General features: G+C 43.8%; 1 protein-coding gene across 4 annotated transcripts; it reads right to left on the bottom strand.

Annotated features, from left to right (window-relative positions):
- Positions 1-428: 428 nt before the first annotated feature.
- TIGIT (T cell immunoreceptor with Ig and ITIM domains) lies at positions 429-15952 on the bottom strand. 4 transcript variants are annotated; one of them, XM_077993909.1, is made up of 5 exons: positions 15700-15952; positions 12875-13023; positions 11119-11451; positions 9243-9349; positions 429-805 (listed from the first exon to the last, which is right to left on the bottom strand). In XM_077993909.1, the coding sequence occupies exons 2-5, from the start codon at positions 12933-12935 to the stop codon at positions 569-571; spliced, it is 738 nt and encodes a 245-aa protein (XP_077850035.1). In that variant the 5' UTR covers positions 12936-13023; positions 15700-15952; the 3' UTR covers positions 429-568. The 4 variants fall into 4 exon arrangements, with proteins under 4 accessions (XP_077850035.1, XP_077850037.1, XP_077850036.1 ...); XM_077993911.1 differs by having other exon boundaries at positions 429-802; positions 15763-15899; XM_077993910.1 differs by having other exon boundaries at positions 15763-15899.
- Between the last annotated feature and the right edge of the window lie 3478 nt (positions 15953-19430).

A 19430-nucleotide genomic window follows, 5' to 3' on the forward strand; every position in this document is an offset into this window, starting at 1 on the left:
CTCCTTACTCTAATACCTTTTCATGACAATGTTGTCTCCCCATTTAACTGTGGGTTCTTGAGGGCAGATACCAAGATTTAGTCACTCTCAAATCTCCCCATAGAGGCTGATAACAGGACTTATTTATGACATGCCTTTGAATGAGCGAATGTTACTGAAAATGACAGTGAAAAAAATGAGATGAGGATGGCTCTGCAGTCATGCCATCCTCATCATCAACCGCAAAACCTTGTAGCCCAAAATGCTGGCCAATGCCATTAAGAGGAGTGTGTCTCTCAGAGACATAGGATCTGCTCAAACTGCCAGATTTAAAATCAGGTCAAGATATTTTTTCAATTTTGCATTTATGATCAAGATCCATGTTACTCACCCTAGGCCTGCCATAATGCATAATGGAATAGAACGAAAAGGCCAAGAAAATGAAGATAGAGAAGAGGATGACATTTATTCACTCAACTGAACACACACGCGCGCGCACACTGATGGCGAATACAGCTGTTTATATATTAGTCAAGACATCTATAATAGTCAAGACAAAAGTGTATCTTCCAGAACATGCCTCTGTTTGCTACCCAGTCTCTGTGAAGAAGCTGCAGCTCCCCAGGCTTCTGTAACTCAGGACATTGAAGTAGTCATGCAGCTCGGCACAGTCATCTTCCTGCTGCTCTCCACAGAGCCCAGCAGGTGCAGCTTCTGCCTGGACACAGCTTCCTGGGGGTGAGGGAGCACTGGGAATCTGTTCTTCCTGTCCAGTTGATTTTCTCTGGAGGCCACTTTCCACAGAATGGATTCTGAGGGATTTCTTCTAAAAGCAAACAAACTACAAAGTGAGTATGTGGCGATGTTATTCAAAAGTTACTCCCCAGTATGACATATATTGAGAGTTAATGTGATCTCTCTCATCCTTTCTTACACACATGCACACTGGCAAACTTGTGTTCTTACCAACACCAGTTCCTTAACCCTTAATTTCTCAACCACATTACAGCTAGATTTCAATGCTAACTAGTCCACGGAAACTGCACTTACTACATATACCACGTGCCACACACCTTGTTACTTCCTGTTCACTAAGCTTAGTGAAGCAGCTCTCCGTTCTCTATTTTCTTTTGCTCTTTACTGCACTTGACTCTGTTGACCTCTTCCTTTCTGAAATGCTCTCTTTCTCTGGCTCCTATGGCATCACTCTCTCCTGATTCTCTTCTCCTCCTTTAAACCCCCACCTTCGTCTTCAGCCAGGCCTGCCCCTTTTCTCTTTGCACATCAGCTCCCCAAACCATGGGGTTCCCCTAGGCTTCTGCTCTCTGCTTTCTCTCACACTAAACATGCTCTCTGAGTTACTTCATGAGTATCTACTTTCTTATATCTACAACCACCATCTGTCCTCTGAAGATGCCCAAATCTCTATCTAAACTGGCCCAGGCTTCTGCCCTGAGCTCCAGACGCGGGTGTCCACCTGTTCACTGGGCATCATCACCTGATGACCCACAGCAAGCTCAGACTCAACTTGTCTCAAAAGAAACCATCACATTCCTGCCCCAACAAACCACTCCTGCTCCTATATTCACTGCCCTGGTTTATGGCACCAGCTGATCAGAAATATGGAGGCTAATGTTCAACTCGATTTATCTATAAAACCTCATCCAATTTTAATCCCAGGCAGTTCTGAAATCTACTCCCTCTTTTCCATCTCTATATCCATGTCTTCTCTCTCACCTGGGCTTCATCCCCACTGTCTCTGGACTCCCTCTTACTTCTAGTCCAACTCCGCATGGTCACCAGCGGAGTGATTCTCAAAACCAACAGTTGGGTTAGTCCATATTTCTGCCTAAAACTCTTCAATGGCTCCCACTGTGTATAGGAGGGTGCTTAACCTGAGATGCACAGCTGGATTTCAGGAGATTTGTAAATTGGATAGAAAATTTTGCCTAAAGGGACATTCTTCCGAGAAGAAAATCCATAATTCCACTACACACCCCACAAGAAACTGTGACGATCTCCAAAACATCCCTTGTGATGATCCCAAAAACATCCCTTCTGATGATCCCAAAAACATCTCTTCTGATGGTCCCAAAAACATCCCTTGTGATGGTCCCAAAAACATCCCTTCTGATGGTCCCACTCACTTTCCAGCTTACATGCTAGGAAAGATGCTAAGTGCCTTACATTATTATTTGACTGAAGTTTTCTCATGACCTTATGAAGGTAATGCCATAATTATCAGCATTTTACAGATGAGAAAACTGAGCTTCATCAAAGTTAGGTAGTATAGCTACTCAAGTGGTTGAGTCAGGACTCAAACCTAGGACTGCCTGATTCCAAAGACCATGCTCCTAAATAACAGAGTCTACGGGCTCTCAAGGTCTGCAGCAAATGCTGTTGTGCCTGTCATAGGTAATTTGAGGTATCAGCTTAACCAGATTAAGGGACCTGAGAGAGCTGGTAAAGCCCATTTGGGGTGTGTCTGTGAGGGTGTTTCCAAAGGAGATTGGCATGTCAGTCTGAGTGAAGTGCGTGGCTAAGAGCCACCCTAAATGTAGCCAGGCACTATCCAGTCACCTGGGGGCCTGCCTCTCCCAAAACAGAAGAGAGGCAAAAGTGGTCTTTCTCTCTTTGGAGTTGGGACACACTCTTCTCCTCCTGTCCTTGGACATCAGGACCCCAGGCCGCCTGGCTTTCGGACTCCAGGACTTAAAAGAGTGCCCCCGACCCTGTGTTTTCAGGTCTTTAGCCGTGGACTGAGAATTACACCAATTGCCTTGGTGGTTCTGAGGCTGCTGGACTTGAACTGAGCCATGCTACCAGCATCCCAAGGTCTCCAGCTTGCAGACAGCCTGTGGTGAGACTTCTCAGCCTTTACAATCACACGAACAAATTCTCCTAATAAATCCCTCCTCATCCATCTATCTATCTATCTATCTATCTAGCTATCTGTCTGTCTGTCTGTCTGTCTGTCTATTTATGTATCTAATCTATCCATCCATCCATCCATCTCTCCTATTGGTTCTGCCCCTCCGGAGATCCATAACTAATGTACAGTTCCTGCTCAGATCTCTTTACCTGACCAGCACTCCCATTTTTCAGATGCTTGGACTATAGGCTGTGAGCTCACAGCAGCTCCTTCTCTACAGAATTGTTCTTGGGCCCTCCCTGGTGAGCAGCCAGAGGTAATGACTGACCTAGGTGGATTTTGAAAAGGCCAGCTCTCTGCCTAAAGGTTCAACCAACTCTGTGTACAATTCTTGCTTCAGCCAAGTCTCCAGCTGAGACCATATCCATGCTGAGCTTTCTTCCCTTAGCCCTCCCTATACTGCTTCCTTCACTTCCTTTCATCTCAGAGCTGTCCCAATAAGTCACTCTCACCAGAATTTGCATGTCAGGCTCTATTTCCAGGGACCTGATCTAAAACAGTTGCTGCTGGGAACAGTCCTAGGAGGCAGCCTGTAAGAACAGGATTGCGGAATGAGATCACTCGCCTGCTAGATGGCAACACAAACCCCATGACTGGTGGTGAAATGAGAGGGACACAGATGGATGGGAACTATGAGCTGGTACAATGACTCTAATATTTGAGATGCATAGGGTAAATAGTTACTGTTAGAACTCTGGAATTGGGTAAACAGTATAGGGTAAATAGTTACTATTAGGACTCAAAATTGACTTTTGCTAAATTACACTGATGGACTGAAGTGAGAAAATGACAGCCTCAGACCTATCAGCAACTCAAAGTGTGAGAGTGAAAGCTCCTCCTTGGCAGCATTTAAGAGACACTCATCTCTCCACAGCTGAAGACCAGGTATGGTACGTAAGCTAATTGTAAGAAGGACAGGACTTTAAAGACGGCTGGATTCTAAGCCGAGGTAAATTTTCTGTGCCAAAGCTAGCATCTTGATAGTAGAGGAGAAGTCTCCTGAAACTTGGAATGAGGATCTCTGGAAAGATGCATTTGAGAGCCATGAACCACCTGCTTCTCTTATACCATCTGGGCTGCAAAAGTGGCCCACTTCCCCTTAATGGAAGAAAATCCCTGCTGGGCCCTGCCTCTGCCTCCCCTACTGGCCATCAGACCTGTAATTAGGGTGAAATCTCAGCCCACGCTAATGGAGGAAGTGCTGGGTCTGCTAAGAGAAGAGAAAGGTTATATACTAAAGGACCTGGCTAACATATGCTGGCAGGGACTGGGAGAAGATGCCTAGGCATGAATTCTGAAGGTGATGGATTGTGGTGTAAGGTAGAACATAAGACTGGATGAGGGATAATGTATCAATATTGGAACACTCAATATTTAACACCCTCACAAGGGCCCAGGAGATGATTCTGACATACTGCTGTCAATAGAGATGACAACACTGCTTTGGCAAACTATGGAAAAGGGAAACAAAAGGCTCAGAGAAGCAAGAATGCTAGAATAAACCTAATAAATCAGAAATTGGCAAACTCAGTTTTGTGGGTCAAATATGGCCCACTGATGGTTTTTGTACAGCCCTTGAACAAAGATGGCTTTTATATTTTAAGTGTTTTTTTAAAGCAAAAAAGTTTTTAAAAGTAATATCTTCTGCACAGCAAAAGAAATAATCAGCAGAGTAAACAGACAGCCCACAGAGTGGGAGAAAATATTTGTAAACTATATATCCAACAAAGGACTGATATCCAGAATCTACAAGGAACTCAAACAAATCAACTAAAAAAAAAAATCCCATCAAAAAGTGAGCTAAGGACATAAACAGACATTTCTCAGAAAAGGATATATAAATGGCCAATAAACATATGCAAAAATGTTCAACATCACTAATTATCAGGGAAACGCAAATCAAAACGCAATACCACCTTACTCTTGTAAGAATGGCCTTAATCAAAAAATAAAAAAATAACAGATGTTGGCATGGATGTGGTGAAAGGGGAACACTTTTACACTGCTTGTGGGAATGTAAACTAGTACAACGACTATGGAAAACAGTGTGGAGATTCTTTAAAGAACTAGAAGTAGAACTACCATTGAATCCAGTAATGCCACTACTGGGTATCTACCCAGAGGAAAAGAAGTCATTATACAAAAAGCAGCACAATTTGCAATTGCAAAAATATGGAACCGGCCCAAATGCTCATCAATCAATGAGTGGATAAATTGTAGTGTGTGCGTGTGTATGTGTGTGTGTATGAATATATATGTATATATATTCATATATACACACATACACACACACACACACACACACACACACACACCCCATGGAATACTACTCAGCCATAAAAGGAACAAAATAATGGCATTTGCAGAAGCCTGGATGGAATTGGAAACCACTGCTATAAGTGAAGTAACTCAGGAATGAAAAACCAAACATCATATGTTCTCACTCATAAGTGGGAGCTAAACTATGAGGACGCAAAGGCATAAGAATGATACAATGGCCAGGCGCGGTGGCTCAAGCCTGTAATCCCAGCACTTTGGGAGGCTGAGGCAGGCGGATCACGAGGTCAGGAGATCGAGACCATCCTGGCTAACCCGGTGAAACCCCATCTCTACTAAAAAATACAAAAAAACTAGCTGGGCGAGGTGGCGGGCACCTGTAGTCCCAGCTGCTCGGGAGGCTGAGGCAGGAGAATGGCGTGAACCTGGGAGGCGGAGCTTGCAGTGCGCTGAGATCCGGCCACTGCACTCCAGCCTGGGCAACAGAGCGAGACTCCGTCTCAAAAAAAAAAAAAAAAAAAAAAAAAGAATGATACAATGGACTAATGGACTTCGGGGACTCAGGGGAAAGAGTGGGAGAGGGGTGAGGGATAAAGGACTACACACTGGGTACAGTGTACACTGTTCGGGTGATGGGTGCACCAAAATCTCAGAAATCACCACTAAAGGACTTATTCCCCAAAAAACCTACTGAAATAAAAAATTAAAAAATAAAAATTTATAGAATGACAAACTAATATTTTATTACACATAAAATTATATGAAATTAACATTTTAGTGTTTATAAATAAAGGTTTGTTGAAACAAAGCCATATTCATTCATTTATATTTAATCTATCGCACTTTCACACTACAATGGCAAAGTTGAATTGTTGCAACAGAGACCATATGACCTACAGACCCAAAAAGATATACTATCTGTCCCTTTACAGAGACACTTTGCCAATCCCTGTACTGAATAATTTCCAAAATCCAGTAGCTGATTATGTTGGCTCTTCTAGGGAAGATACAGAGAACATCCCTTAAGATAATAACAACAATAAGGGGGAAAAGGAAAAAGAAAAAGAATGTCCCCTTTACTAAGCTGTAAAAGCATGTGCTAGGGGAGCTCCAGCATCATTGAGAAGTTTGGTGGTATCTCTCCTTTATAGGCTAGGGCTAAAGTAGGAGATGCTTTTACAGAACTGGATCCCTAGTAGCAATGAGGATGAGGAGATCCCAAAATAGTACAGAACAGATAGCAGCACTTAAGAAACAAAATGGATGTAATTACTGCAATGGGAGCCAAGAAAGCCTGATCCGTGGGGATATTAAAATGGTTAATAGAGCACGGTGTGCCCAGGAGAAATACAGCTGGGCAGCCAAGAAGGGTATTGCTTACATACATAATCAAAAGAGATCAAGACTACAAGAGAGAAGGCTGAAGCCAGCCAATCCCATGGAAAGTCAAAATCCTTTGTCCAGCTTTCATGTCTATGAGCACTGCTGGTATGGATACCATCCATTTGCCTCTTGGCTCTACTCTCTAACCTTCTCCGCCCTATTCTGTGCCCTATGAAGACTGTACTAAATGTACTATATCAATGAGTCCCCTTGTCCTCCAACCTAAGTTTGAGGTCAGCCAATGCAGAGCAACAGTAGGGGAATGGAGAGAGGAACGAGATGAGGGTATGTAGTTCCCTTTGTTCTCTCAGAAGGGTGCCCTTGGACTGGTTGTGACCCTCCAGCAAAGACTACAGCACTTCTGAAGGAGACCCCTCCACATAATTCTCTTCTTACAGGCTCCAATAATTAGCCCCTCCCACTTCGTCCCCTTTGAAGAACTAGGAATGGTCAAACACCTTGCTACTCCTCCTTGTGGTGTCCTTACATCCTAGTCGACTTCTGGAAATTCTATTATTAAACTGTCTTCAAACAACCCAGTTTGAAAGTACTACGTGTTCCCTGCTGGAACCCTGAATAATGCAAGTATAAAATGCTTTGAGCAAGGAGAGACAGAGAGAAGACTGGCAACTATAGCCAAAGTACAGGAAAGATGCAGAGAGGACCTGTACTACACAGTAAGCAGTGGAAATGTTAGAGAGGGCTGGGAAATCAAACACTGTAGAAGGGGGGCAACAGGACTTAATAGATCTCTTCACCTTTTTCTCTTTCTCCACCCTCCAGATGACCAAAGTTAGTCCAGGTGCCCAGAATGAAAATTAACCAGTCTTGAATCTTCAACAGAAAAAGTTGTTCAGCTCCTTCTAAAGGGCCTTTGATTCTTTTATTCCAGACTATCAGGACACTGCTAACAGCAGAGAACCTGTTCACCAACCACCATAGCAGCTCCATTCCCAGCTAAGAGATCAACTTTCATCTTCTTCACCTCCTCCCTCCATTTAATCATTTCTCTTGTCCTCACCTTCCCCTAGAGGGTTCATTTCCTCATTATGTCTACTGTGATAGCCTACACATAAATGAAAATATTATAGATCATTGACCTTCCCAATAGCACCAGCCATATATCTCAGCCACTGCAGTTCAACCAGGCTGCAGAATTGAGTTGTTAATTGAATGGAATTAGAGTTGGAGGAAAAGTGGGTTAGGATCTCAGGAGGTGGGTCTAGGGTAAAGGTAGAAATTACATACTTGTGTTTCCCAAAATATTTATGTGGTGACTTGAATTAAGGTGACCTGGGCTGAGCTGACTTAAATGACCCAAGAGATCAGACAAAACAAGGAGTGGAAATTCTTTCACTCCTCCCAATCAATACCGGCAGCTGATGACACAAATTTCACTGATATAATTCTTCATTTTTTATAAAGATTTTACATGAAATATGCCACTTATTGATCACAACTCTATGATATAGAGCAAGCCAAATTATAATACGGCTATGGTTTCAATGTGTCCCCCAAAAGTCCATGTGTTGGAAACTTAATTACCATTGTAATAGTATTAAGTGGTAATGCTTTTAAGAGGTGATTAGGCCATGAAGGATCTGCCCTCATGAAGTGATTAACGCCATTATCTCAGGAGTGGGTTAGGTATCATGGGAGTAAGTTCCTAATTAAAGGGATGAGCTTGGCCTCATTTCTCTCTCTCTCTCATATGCACTCATTCATTACATGATGCCTTCTGCCATGGGATGAACCCTGCCAAATGCACCATGCTCCTGGACTTCCCAGCCTCCAGAACCATGAGCCAAATAAACTTTTTTTCTTTATAAATTTCCCAATATATTGTATTCTGTTACAGCAGCAGAAAATAGACTAAGACAAATCCCCATTTTATATATAAGGAAATGAAGACCTTGGAAGATTAAGTAACTTTCTAAAAGCATACACTCAGTGCCAAAACTAGAAACTAGATCTTTCAATTCCCCATTCATTACTCTCAGCCACATAAACTCTTAAGCTACACAGAGGATTTACAACCTGCTGATCTTGCCATGCCCACTTTACCACCAATTTTTTTTTTTTTTTAGAGATGGAGTCTTGCTCTGTTGCCCACGCTGGAGTGCAGTCGTAGCTTACTGCAGCCTTAAACTCCTGAAGTTAAGTGATCCTCCCGCCACAGTCTCCAAGGGGGTGGAATTACAGGTGTGAGCCACAGCTCCTGGCCTAGCCCTACATTTTTGGAGTGTTTATTTCTCATTCTACAGACATGTTGGGTAGCCTAGTACTACCAGAGAGTTGTAAACATCAAAAGAGCGAATGTGCAGAAAACTCTAGCACATATAGATGCCCAGAATGCATCAAAATCATAGTAGATAAATTAAACTCTCAGAGCAGTGGCTGAAGGGATAAGCAGAAACCAGGAGTTACAGATGACAGCAAGATGGGTAGGAAACAGGTCCAGCTGTCCAGGAGGTCCCTCCCTACAAGAGGGACAAGGGAAGAGCATAAATAACTGCACTAATAGGCAGAACAAGTGCTAGGGAAAAAAAGGCACAAAGAGCACTGGGGAAGATCACATCTGGGTCTCTCTCTGGGTGGAAAGACAACCTGAAGGACCAGGGTGGCAGCTGTAGGGGTGCCCATGACTGAGATGTGCAGCCAGAGCCATTACCTTTCTAGCCAACACGACCACCACGATGACTGCTATGCAGATGACCACCAGCATCATGGCCATGGCTCCAAGCAATGGAATCTGGAACCTGGCACTGTGCTCAGCCACTAGAGGGAGGACAAAACAGAGATGAGTGGCAGAAGCTGGAAGTAAAGCTGATTTCCCCAGGGCAGCCTGAGCTTCACGGCAGAGAGGTAAGTTTTGATCAGGCCCTTTGTGTAACCATGGGACTAGAGCCTTTAAGCCCAACAGCAGAGTATCCATCTGGCCCATCATGAAATCAATGACTGATCTTTTGAGCAGTGGTGTACCTTGTATATTTGACACCAGAGCAGGTCATTTTAACACTCCTTTCCTCTATTTGACAAAATCATTTTTGGTAATCATGAAATGAAACAAATAGTAGTTCCAGAAAAAAACTCAGAAAGTGAATATTTTCTTTTATTGAACTTCAAATATGAAATCCCATCAATAAAAATATTTAATTCAAAATTAAAGTTAACATTAAATTACAAAAATGAAAAAAAGCATGTAACCTTTTCCCTTAAGCCTATAACACTTATTTCCAGATACACTTATTTCCAGCTAGGCTTGAAACCCTGGATGACATGAGGCTCTGGAGTCTTATCCTTTGCTGTTTTCTGAGCATCTGACACATAGTGAACACTCAGTAAATATTTGTGGCATAAGTGAAATCAAGAACTAGTGAAATTCATTGAGAGATAACATGTAAGTGGAAGCAAGAAGATGCAGGAGGGGAGTTTTGAAGAGATGAATAAGATCTGATCCCAGAAGAGCATGAGAAAAAGAACACCATCACCCCCATGGACGCCGTGCTGAAGGTGGGTTTCCAGGCTGCCCCAGGAGCTCAGGCAGCACTCAGGTATCCAGGGGAGTCTTCAAAGGAGTAGGGTGCGGCAGAAGCCTGACATCTCGTCCCTCTAACTAAGGGTTTGGGTTGCTAAAAGGTGGCTTAGGAATCCAAGCCATAATAAGAGAAGGGTGGTGCCTGCAGAATTCAAATTCCCCAGAACACGTTCCTCCTGCCTTGAGGGACTCAGTCACAGTGGGCCAGGACAGCTCCTGGTTAGCCACAGCCATACAGTTAGCGCTGGAGGAAAGAGGGCAGATGGAAAGCAAAGGGGTAGTAGGGAATTTAATCCGACATTAGCATCGCATAAGGTCTTATATTCATCCTCCTTTCACAGATGAGAAAACTGATACACAGAGAAGCTAAGAAATCCTGTCTGAGGGCAACAGCAGAGCCAGGATTTGCACCCAGACTGTCTGGGGTCAGAGTCTGAGCTTTTAACCACGGCGCTATACTGTCTCTCAGATAAGAATCCTTTTCTAACCTCTGGGAATTGGTTTAAATGTGCAGGTGGATAATAAATATGAGGGCATTTTGGAAACTTGGAAGTACCACACAAATGTAAATTATTGTACAATTAAACTTAGCACAGGCTGTGCTTTGTTTTTAACCAGCTCTAATCTTTATATACTTAGGGGTTAATTCTAATTTGCACAGTTGATACTAAATCAGTAAATGAGAACTTTTGCATATGACCTCATCAACTGGTCTTCCTAGGAAATATAGGTAAGATGTGCTTCTTATGTAAGAACAGTGGTTCTCAGTATTGGCTGTCTGTTAGAATCACCTGGAAATGCTTTTAGAGCCTACCCCTGTTTAGCTCTGCTATTAGGGATTCTGATTGAATTGGTCTGGGTGGGGCCTCGGCATCAGTAGGATTTAAAATCACCTCAGGTGATTCAAATGTGATCCCGAATTGAGAAGTCTTGCTGTGCAGTGATTCGGGATTGCATTTTCTATGCTAGAGGGAGAGGTTTATCTGCCAACTTGCTCCAGCAGGAATACCTGAGCTTTCTAGGACCTCCAGGAAGATTCTCCCTCTGTAAGTCCCATCAGGGTAGGTGTGATAGGTGCAGAAGTACTCCCCTGTATCATTCATGGTCAGCGACTGGAGGGTGAGGCCCAGGCCAGGACCCGGGGCCACTCGATCCTTGAAGGCTGGGTAGATGTGCCACCCCAACTCAGCATTACGAATGGCCAGAAGCGAATGGTCATGCTGCTCCCAGTTGACCTGGGTCACTTGTGCCATGGTGGAGGAAAGGTGACATTGTAAGATAACAGAGCCACCTTTCTTTGCAGAAATGTTCCCCGTTGTTTCTATTGTGCCTGTCATCATTCCTAGGGAAGAGGACAAAGCACATGTGAGTCCTGGGTCAGCAGCTGGCCTTCAACCTTCCTAGAAAAACTCTAAGGGGCTTTGAGGCCACAACTGGGTTTTGGAATGATAATTTCTCCAGTCCATCCTGTTGCTCCCCAATAGAGGCTGTAATTATTTCCTGTTTCTTGCATTTCAACAGACGCTCCTCTCCATGCCTGTTATTGAAGGCTCCCAGTCCCCCTCAGGTTGTCTTTCCAGTCTTCTCATCCTTCTCCACACATCTCTACTCCAGCCCAGCCCAGTCCCTCTCCTCCCCACCCACTGCCCTATGCTTCCAGAGCCCACTTCTGCCCCACTTTACGCCCCACCCACAGGAAGGCTTGTCAAAGCTGAACTCCCTCCCCGCCTCCTAGAAGACCCCAGCCCATCTCAATCTCCCTTTTCCTTTCACATTCACTGCCCGTATTGTACAATTAGCACCTTACTAAATGCCTGGCTTATGACTACACAACTTAGCCGTTGCCCCCTCAGCATATTCTGCTGTGTAGCTTCATGGCTAGCTTGTTATTTTCATAGGCCTATTTTGTCTACCCACTTAGAATATAAGCCCTTGTCAGCCGACACCACCTCTTCTGTTTTTGTTTTATTTTGTTTTGTTTTTATGTTTCTTGCCGCAGCCTAGTTCTGTGCTGGATGCCTTATCCTTTGAAATAAAACCTTGCTGTTTGGCTGATTGTCATTTGCAGTGCCTGAAAAAACCTTCAGGAAAGCCAAGAAATCCAATAGAAAAGGAAGCTTAGCAGGAAACCCTGCTTCTCCCAGGCATAACCACCTTCTCAGCACTTAACCTCTCCCCAGCACCCCTGGGCACATCTCCATCCTCAGATAGTTCAGAAAGCAACATAAAAACTAATTTATACCACGGTTTTTAAATATTTGTGTTCCCCTCCCTCAGAAATAGTTGACTCCGATTTTTAATATAGAAGAAATGAATTTAACAAAAAATCGGTCTCTAGTGGTAGAATCTCTGGAATCTGTGAAAAAGACATTTTCAATTCACAGAGAACTTATAATGTTTTCCTGGAAAGTTCCTCAAAGGCAACAGAAAAGAAGCCGGAGCAGGAATGAGCTTCTGAAAGCAAACTGGCAATGCCTCCTGCCCAGCCCTCCTTCTTCTCCTGCTCCTCGTACTGGCCAGTCAGGCTCCCCCAACCCCGAGAGTCTACAAAGTCCTTCATCTGCCACCAAAAACAGAACCGCACCTCATTCTCAGAGATTGTCCTTTCTTACATGAGAGTACACAGGACCCTAAAAGCTGCAATTTCTTTCTCTCAAGCAGCTGTGGCATGCTCTTGGAGTCTTCCCTACACAAGCACCCAAGTCTCCACACCAAGCTTAGCCTTGTTTTTCCTCCTCGCTGCTCTGCTGGGTTTCAGGCCTTACCTGAGGCGAGGGGAGCCTGCCTCAGCCCCTGGGCCCAGATCAGGAAGAGACACCACCGCATGCTTCTGCCCAGAGGGCTTACAGGAAGCAGATGTGGCCTCTTCTGCCACCGAAAGTAGCCGACTGCAGATAGGACGGTAAAACTGAGCCTATGAGAAAAGACGGTCTCAGAAAAACCAAGTTTGGCAAAAACCATGTTAAAAACACATAAAGTTTTCAACAAATACACAAACTGCATAGGGGGAGCCACAAGAAAGGCCATGAAGGAAACATTTAAAAATAAATGAAAATTGTGGTTAGAGGTACACTCGTCTTTGGACTACAATTAGTCAATCTATTGTTTTTAAGTTCTGTCTTAATGTATTTTCTAAAAATCAACCTGTATTCAAAGAGCTCAAGGGCATCTGTGTAGTGCCCAAGTTCTGAAGAATCTGCTACTGATGAGGAACTGTTGGCTGAGCTCCTCCGGCATCTTCCTGATGAAGAATGTGCAATGATAAGAGAAACTTGTAATTGTAGGGACTTACAGGCCAGGGACTGCACTTGAAATCTAATGAACAAGTGAACAAGAAGCATTTACTTGAGGGATGATACATGGATGGGACAAAGGTCTTGGACAAACACAGCAACTTTCTCTTTGAGATCTTCTCCTCAAATCTTATTTCTTTTGTCTTGTTTATCTAGACTGAGACTTCGTTGAATTCTGGCTTAGTTTCTCTGGTGCAGTAGGATCAGAGGAGATTAGAGGAGTGAGCTTTCCTGTGCACACTGACCTCATGAGAGCTGGAAATGCAAAGAAGGGTGAGCCCCTGGGGGCTGACCCAGGAGAGGGATTGGTTGACATTTGCCTGGAGCTCCCATCCCATCATCAGATCCTACCATGGACCCATCCTTCTTTCCTCCCTCCCTTCCTTCATTCATTTGAAAGTCGCTGAGTGCCTACAAAGCACCACCCTCAACACCAGGCTCTGAAGATATGAGAGTAAAAAATCACAGCCCCTACCTTCAAAGAGTTTACAAAGCTTGTTCCCTGGTGAACTCAGTCAGGAGACGGGGTAGAGGATCCACGTTCACCTGCCTCGCAGGCTCTCAATACAGTTACCTTGGGGATGCTCCATGTTGTACATCCTGAAAATCTGCATCTGCACCCAGAAGCATCTGAAGCCTGGTGCCCTGCCCCCTCCATTCCAGCCATGCATCTCTAGCATTTCACACCATCCAGGCTCCTGCCCTTCTCCCTTGCAAGGTTTTCTATCTCAGGCCAGTCTTCTCCCCTCTCTGGGTTCTGCCTATTCCCAACTCTATGATTTGTATACCCCTTATACCCCACCTTCAGACCCTTAGACAATATATGCCTTACCAGCTTCTCTCTGCCTACCCAATTCAACCTGTCCTTCAAGGCTCACATCAAGAGATGTCTTGCCTCTCAATAGCTACCATGTCTTCAACTGAAGGAGCAATCATACCTAATGTGTGTACAAGGGAAGGTGCTGAGGTTGAACTGGAGGGATGCTTCCCAAACTCACTAAGGCCAGGGAGCCAGGAGTGGCAGGGCCAAGAGCAGCTAGTGGGACTAGAGCACAGAAAGTGGCGGACACTAGTATTTGGGTTATAAAAATTTACAACCTGTGTTTCCATAGTGGGGGTGGGTGGGAGCCAAAGAGGTGAGACCTGTCTTATGAAATGAGCTATCCAAAGAAACTTAGAATTGGTTTTAAACAATTGCTAAATAATTTTTCTGTTTGTTGCTAAGTAACCAGTCCAAAGAGGAACATGGTCAGGTCCATTTTGATCAATGGTGCTCTCCAGGGGGATAATTAACAGACTGGGTCCAAAATCATCCTTTTTGGTGACCTTGGAAAACTTTCTCAACCTCCTGAAGCCTCAGTTTCCCCATCTGCATATAGGAATAAGAGTACCTCTTTCATAGGGTTGTGAGGATTTAATGAACTAGTGTTTAGTGAAGTGTTCAGCACAGTGCCTGGAACATGGCAGGGGTTCAATACATCAATAATAGTATTGATAACCATATTAATTAAGGAAGTGAAAGGAAAATTGGAGGACAATATCCCTATCTATATAATGTGCTTTGCCAAGAGTAAAATCCTTGTCTCCAGACTCCAAGGCCAGGGTTCCACCCAACCTCTTCATTCTGCCCTCCTTATCGGATAGAATAGGAGGACAGGATGTTTCTGCAGGAAAGTGACCACTTGCCTGCTAGAGTCTGAGGCTGCCTTGGAGGAAAGCAAATGACAGAAGTCTCTTTCCTGGGAATCTACCCCCGACCCTCCAGAGCCTCCTGCAGAGACTCCACGGGGAACCTGGCTGGTTCCCACCCACTCAACACCAGCCCCCAGCACTGAGCGGCTCAGCTGTGAGAAGCAGGCCTGCTCTGAGAGCGCCCGGGGCCACCCTGAGCCTTCAGGGCTAGTCAGCAGCCCCTGCGGCATAGCAGAGATCTGTGAGGTCCGTCAGGTGCTGACTCACATTTCCATTTTAAAAATGCTAAAATCAGCCACTGTGCTTTATTCTCCCCTGACTTTTGGGGCTGTGAGTTGGACAAGTGTGGTCCGCCTTGATGTAACTGGGTGAGTATAGGTGCTGAAAAGGAATGTCACGTTTGCCTGTGAAAGGGGAAGAAGTGCTGGCCTAGACTGTGAAACCCCCTTATAATAGTTCACAGCTGGGCCTTCCCCCAGCCCGCCCTGAGCCCTGTGAAAGTCCCGGGCCAGACGCACTTGAGTCCACAGCCTCCAACCACAGGCACAGTCCCGAAAACCTGTGGCCCTCAGCCCTCAGCCAAGCGGGGCTGGGAGCGGTGGTACCTTCCAGAAGATCCGTGACTTGTACACGGGAAACACAACCTAGGGTTCTCCCAGAGCACAGACCAATCTCCCAGCAGTGTCTTTGGGCTTCTGCTTCTCCAAAGTCTTCCCTCTGGCTCAGATGTGGTAGGAGAACTCCAGGGCTGTCACAGCTGTCTGAGGCCTCCTGTCTCTGCCTCGAACAAGGGCAACATCCTGCAGCAGGAGGGGGTCGTGCTCTCTCCTCCAAGCTCCCCACTCTCCGCTCTGTAGAGCAGCGCTTCCTGGTGGCAGGTTGTATTATGGCGGGGGGGGGAGAAGGCCCTGCCTCCTGCTGTAGATGTAAGAAGAGAAGGGCGAGGAAGCACCGGAGCCCTGACACAGGGGAGACAAGGGGACCTGGCCGCCCAGGGCACCAGGAAGGGCTCGTCCTGTGTCCCATCACCCCCAACTGCCTTGCAGCCTTAGCCAAGCTTCCTCACAGTGGGGCGGTCTGAGTAATGGAGTTCCAAAGCCACTTGTGGAGAGAGCTGCCTCAGAAAATCAGACTCCACTCGAAAGGACTGCCCATGATCTGAGGCTTATTAAGCCGTGGGACTTGGCTGACACTGGAAAATACAAATGAGGAGAACTTGGGGTGGGACCGCTGACTTCTGTTTGTCAAAGCTCCCTCCTGTGGGGTGACTCTGAGGATCTATCTCCTCCATCCTCCAAGGCTGCCAAGAAGTTCAACCGACTATAGGAAATTTCTTTCTTCTTCCCAGCTGTGAAAATAGGACAGAGACCCCTAGGATAGGTTGGAATGCAGAGTCAGAAGAAAAATCTTTGGAAAGAGGCAGCTGATCCTCTCAGCTTAGGCCTCTCCTGACGCCTCTCTTCACAGCCCTCCTACCCACCCACATTGCTTCCCTCTTTCTCCTCCTCCATCCTAGATGGAATTAAACTATTGTATAATTAGAAAACTTGTTAAAGCAATGATACTTGTTAAGCATTCTTGACACTTGTTAAGCAATGACACTTGTTAAAGGTAAGGCAGCCTTTATTCAGTACCATCACAGTAGGTATAGAGACCAAGGCAATGGGATTTTGCAGTGGGGTAGAGACTGGGCTCAATTCTGAGTACAGCATGGGCAATGGGAATTTATCACCAAGAATCAGGGTGGAGGTCAGTGGATGGAAAAGTGCTAAGAGGAAACATCACGGGTAAAGAAGATTCTGACTAAACTGACCTAATGGGATTCTTGCTAAAGACAGGCCAGGGTAGATCAGACATAACCTGAGAAATGGTGAAGGATGAGAAACCTGGTAAGATATCAAGGGTGATCAGATATAGGGGGACAGAGATTCTTGAGAAACTGACTTATCCTTGTTCTTGGCTAAAAATGGATTTTACAAGGAAGTGCATGGATGGGCCTAGGAAAATGTTCAGGAGCCTGACAAAGATTGGTCAAGCAAAGAATCATTGTCACTCTCAATCCTTTATGCTATCAATCCACCCCAGTTTTTTGCCTTGGGAAAGGTAGCCTCTACCCCTGAACACTTCCTTCCTTCTTTCTCCTACCTAGAGCCCTCAGTCATCCAAGACAACTAGAACTGGGATAGAAGTACATATGAACATATCATTCCAAGACTCCTTCAAGCATCAAGAGCTCCTCCTGCCCCCAACAAATGAATGCCATACCTAAAAGATTTCACAGAGACTATAACAAACTTCTGAAGAGCAGATAATTTCAATGTTACTTAAAATATACAGACACAGAACACAAAGATTTCTTAATTAGTTTTGTGATATGAATTCAAACTTTATATAAAAGTGATTAAGATTGCACACAATTAAAGAACGCCAGATTTGAATCTCACTTCCAAATATTGAGGAAAAAATTCTAAATAAAATTTTGTTACACAGAGTCCAATAATATATTAAGCAAAATACATAATTATCATATAGGATTTATTCCAGGGTAGCAAGAATGATTCAATGCTGCAAAATTCATTAATTAATAAATATAAGGTCTATATTTTTCAAAACCTATAATCATTTCCTTTGATTCTGATAAGCAGTCTGACAAAATCAATCCCCATGATCTTTTTTTTTTTTTTTTTTTTTTTTTGAGACAGATTTTCTTGTTGCCTGGGCTGGAGTGCAATGGCACCGTCTCGGCTCACTGCAACCTCCATCTCCCGAGTTCAAGCAATTCTCCTGCCTCGGCCTCCCAAGTAGCTGGGATTATAGGCATGCACCACCATGCCTGGCTAATTTTTTGTATTTAGTAGAGCCGGGGTTTCACCACATTGGTCAGGCTGGTCTCAAACTCCGGACCTCAAGTGATCCATCCACCTTGGCCTCCCAAAGTGCTGGGATTACAGGAATGAACCACAGCGCCCAGCCTGACCGATTTTTTTTTAATTCAGTGAAAGAAGAATCTGTAAATTATTTTTTCACACAATTGTACACACACATGTAAAATTAGCCCCTAACTAGCATCTCTTTTGATGGAGAAATGCTAGAGGTATTTCTACTAAAGTCAGGAGTAAGACAAGGGTATCCATTATTAATGGGACTGGTTAACAACTTACTGGAAATATTAACCAATTTAATTAAGAGAAGCATTTAGAGGTATAAGAATTATAAATAAGGAGATAAACCTATTTCTAGTTATAGATTATTATATATGTGTGGAAAACCCAAAGGAATCAATGGGGAAAATATCATAAATAATAAAAGAACTCTGAAAATTAGCAAGATATAAAATTCATACACATGAACAGTCTTTCTATAGTCACAGCAATAATTAATCTGAAAGTGTTTTGAAAGACAGCCTCCATCTATAATCACAGCAAAAAATAGACAGAATACTTAGGAATAAGTTTAATAGGAAATGCGCAAAAGCCATAAGAAGAAAATTTGAATGAATCAGCTGTCCTTTATGTATTTAAATGAAATTCTACAAATACTAAAAGAAAACATGACATAAGTGAATTCCTTTAAAATCTGGAAGTAGAGGGTCTTTTAACTGTCACTCAAAATCTTGAATCAATACTTAGGATTTTGTGTTGATTTGATTACATGAAGTTTTTTTTAAAAGGCTTTTGCATTCATATAACGTTATAAAAGTCAAAAGACAAGTGACAAACTAGAAAAAATTATTTGGGACTTATTTCACAGCCAAATGATTAAGCTTTTTAACATAAATAGTTCCTAGAAATCAAGAAGAAAAAGACCAACAATTCTGAATATATCCAACGACCTGAACTGAGAGTTCATAGAAAACGAAATAAAAATGTTCCTTAAACAAATGGAAAGCTCCTCAACTTCAGTCATAGAGAGATGAGCATCAAGATTACACCGTGATACCTCCCCACCAAATAGGCAAAAATCAAAATTTTGACAATATATTCTATTGGTAAGGCTGCAGATAAACAAGTACTGCCATATATTGTTGTTACGAATGCAAAATGATACAACTCCCTCGGAGAAGAGTATGTCAATATCTATCAAGATCACAGCTGTGTTTATTCTCTGGCCCAGAAATCCCACTACTAGAAATCTAAGGATATAACTGCACCAATGCAACATGACACATGCACAAAGTTATTCATTAGGCATATTTGTACTAGGAAAAAAAAAAAAAGGAAACAGCTCAAATGTTCTCCAATAGATGAATGGTTCAATAAACTGTGGTACCACCACATGATGGAGAATTAGGTATCCGTAAAAATAATGAGGATCATCTCAATGCATTTGTATGAAA

The sequence above is a fragment of the Macaca mulatta genome, chromosome 2 (assembly GCF_049350105.2).
Source record: "Macaca mulatta isolate MMU2019108-1 chromosome 2, T2T-MMU8v2.0, whole genome shotgun sequence".
Lineage (NCBI taxonomy): Eukaryota > Metazoa > Chordata > Mammalia > Primates > Cercopithecidae > Macaca > Macaca mulatta.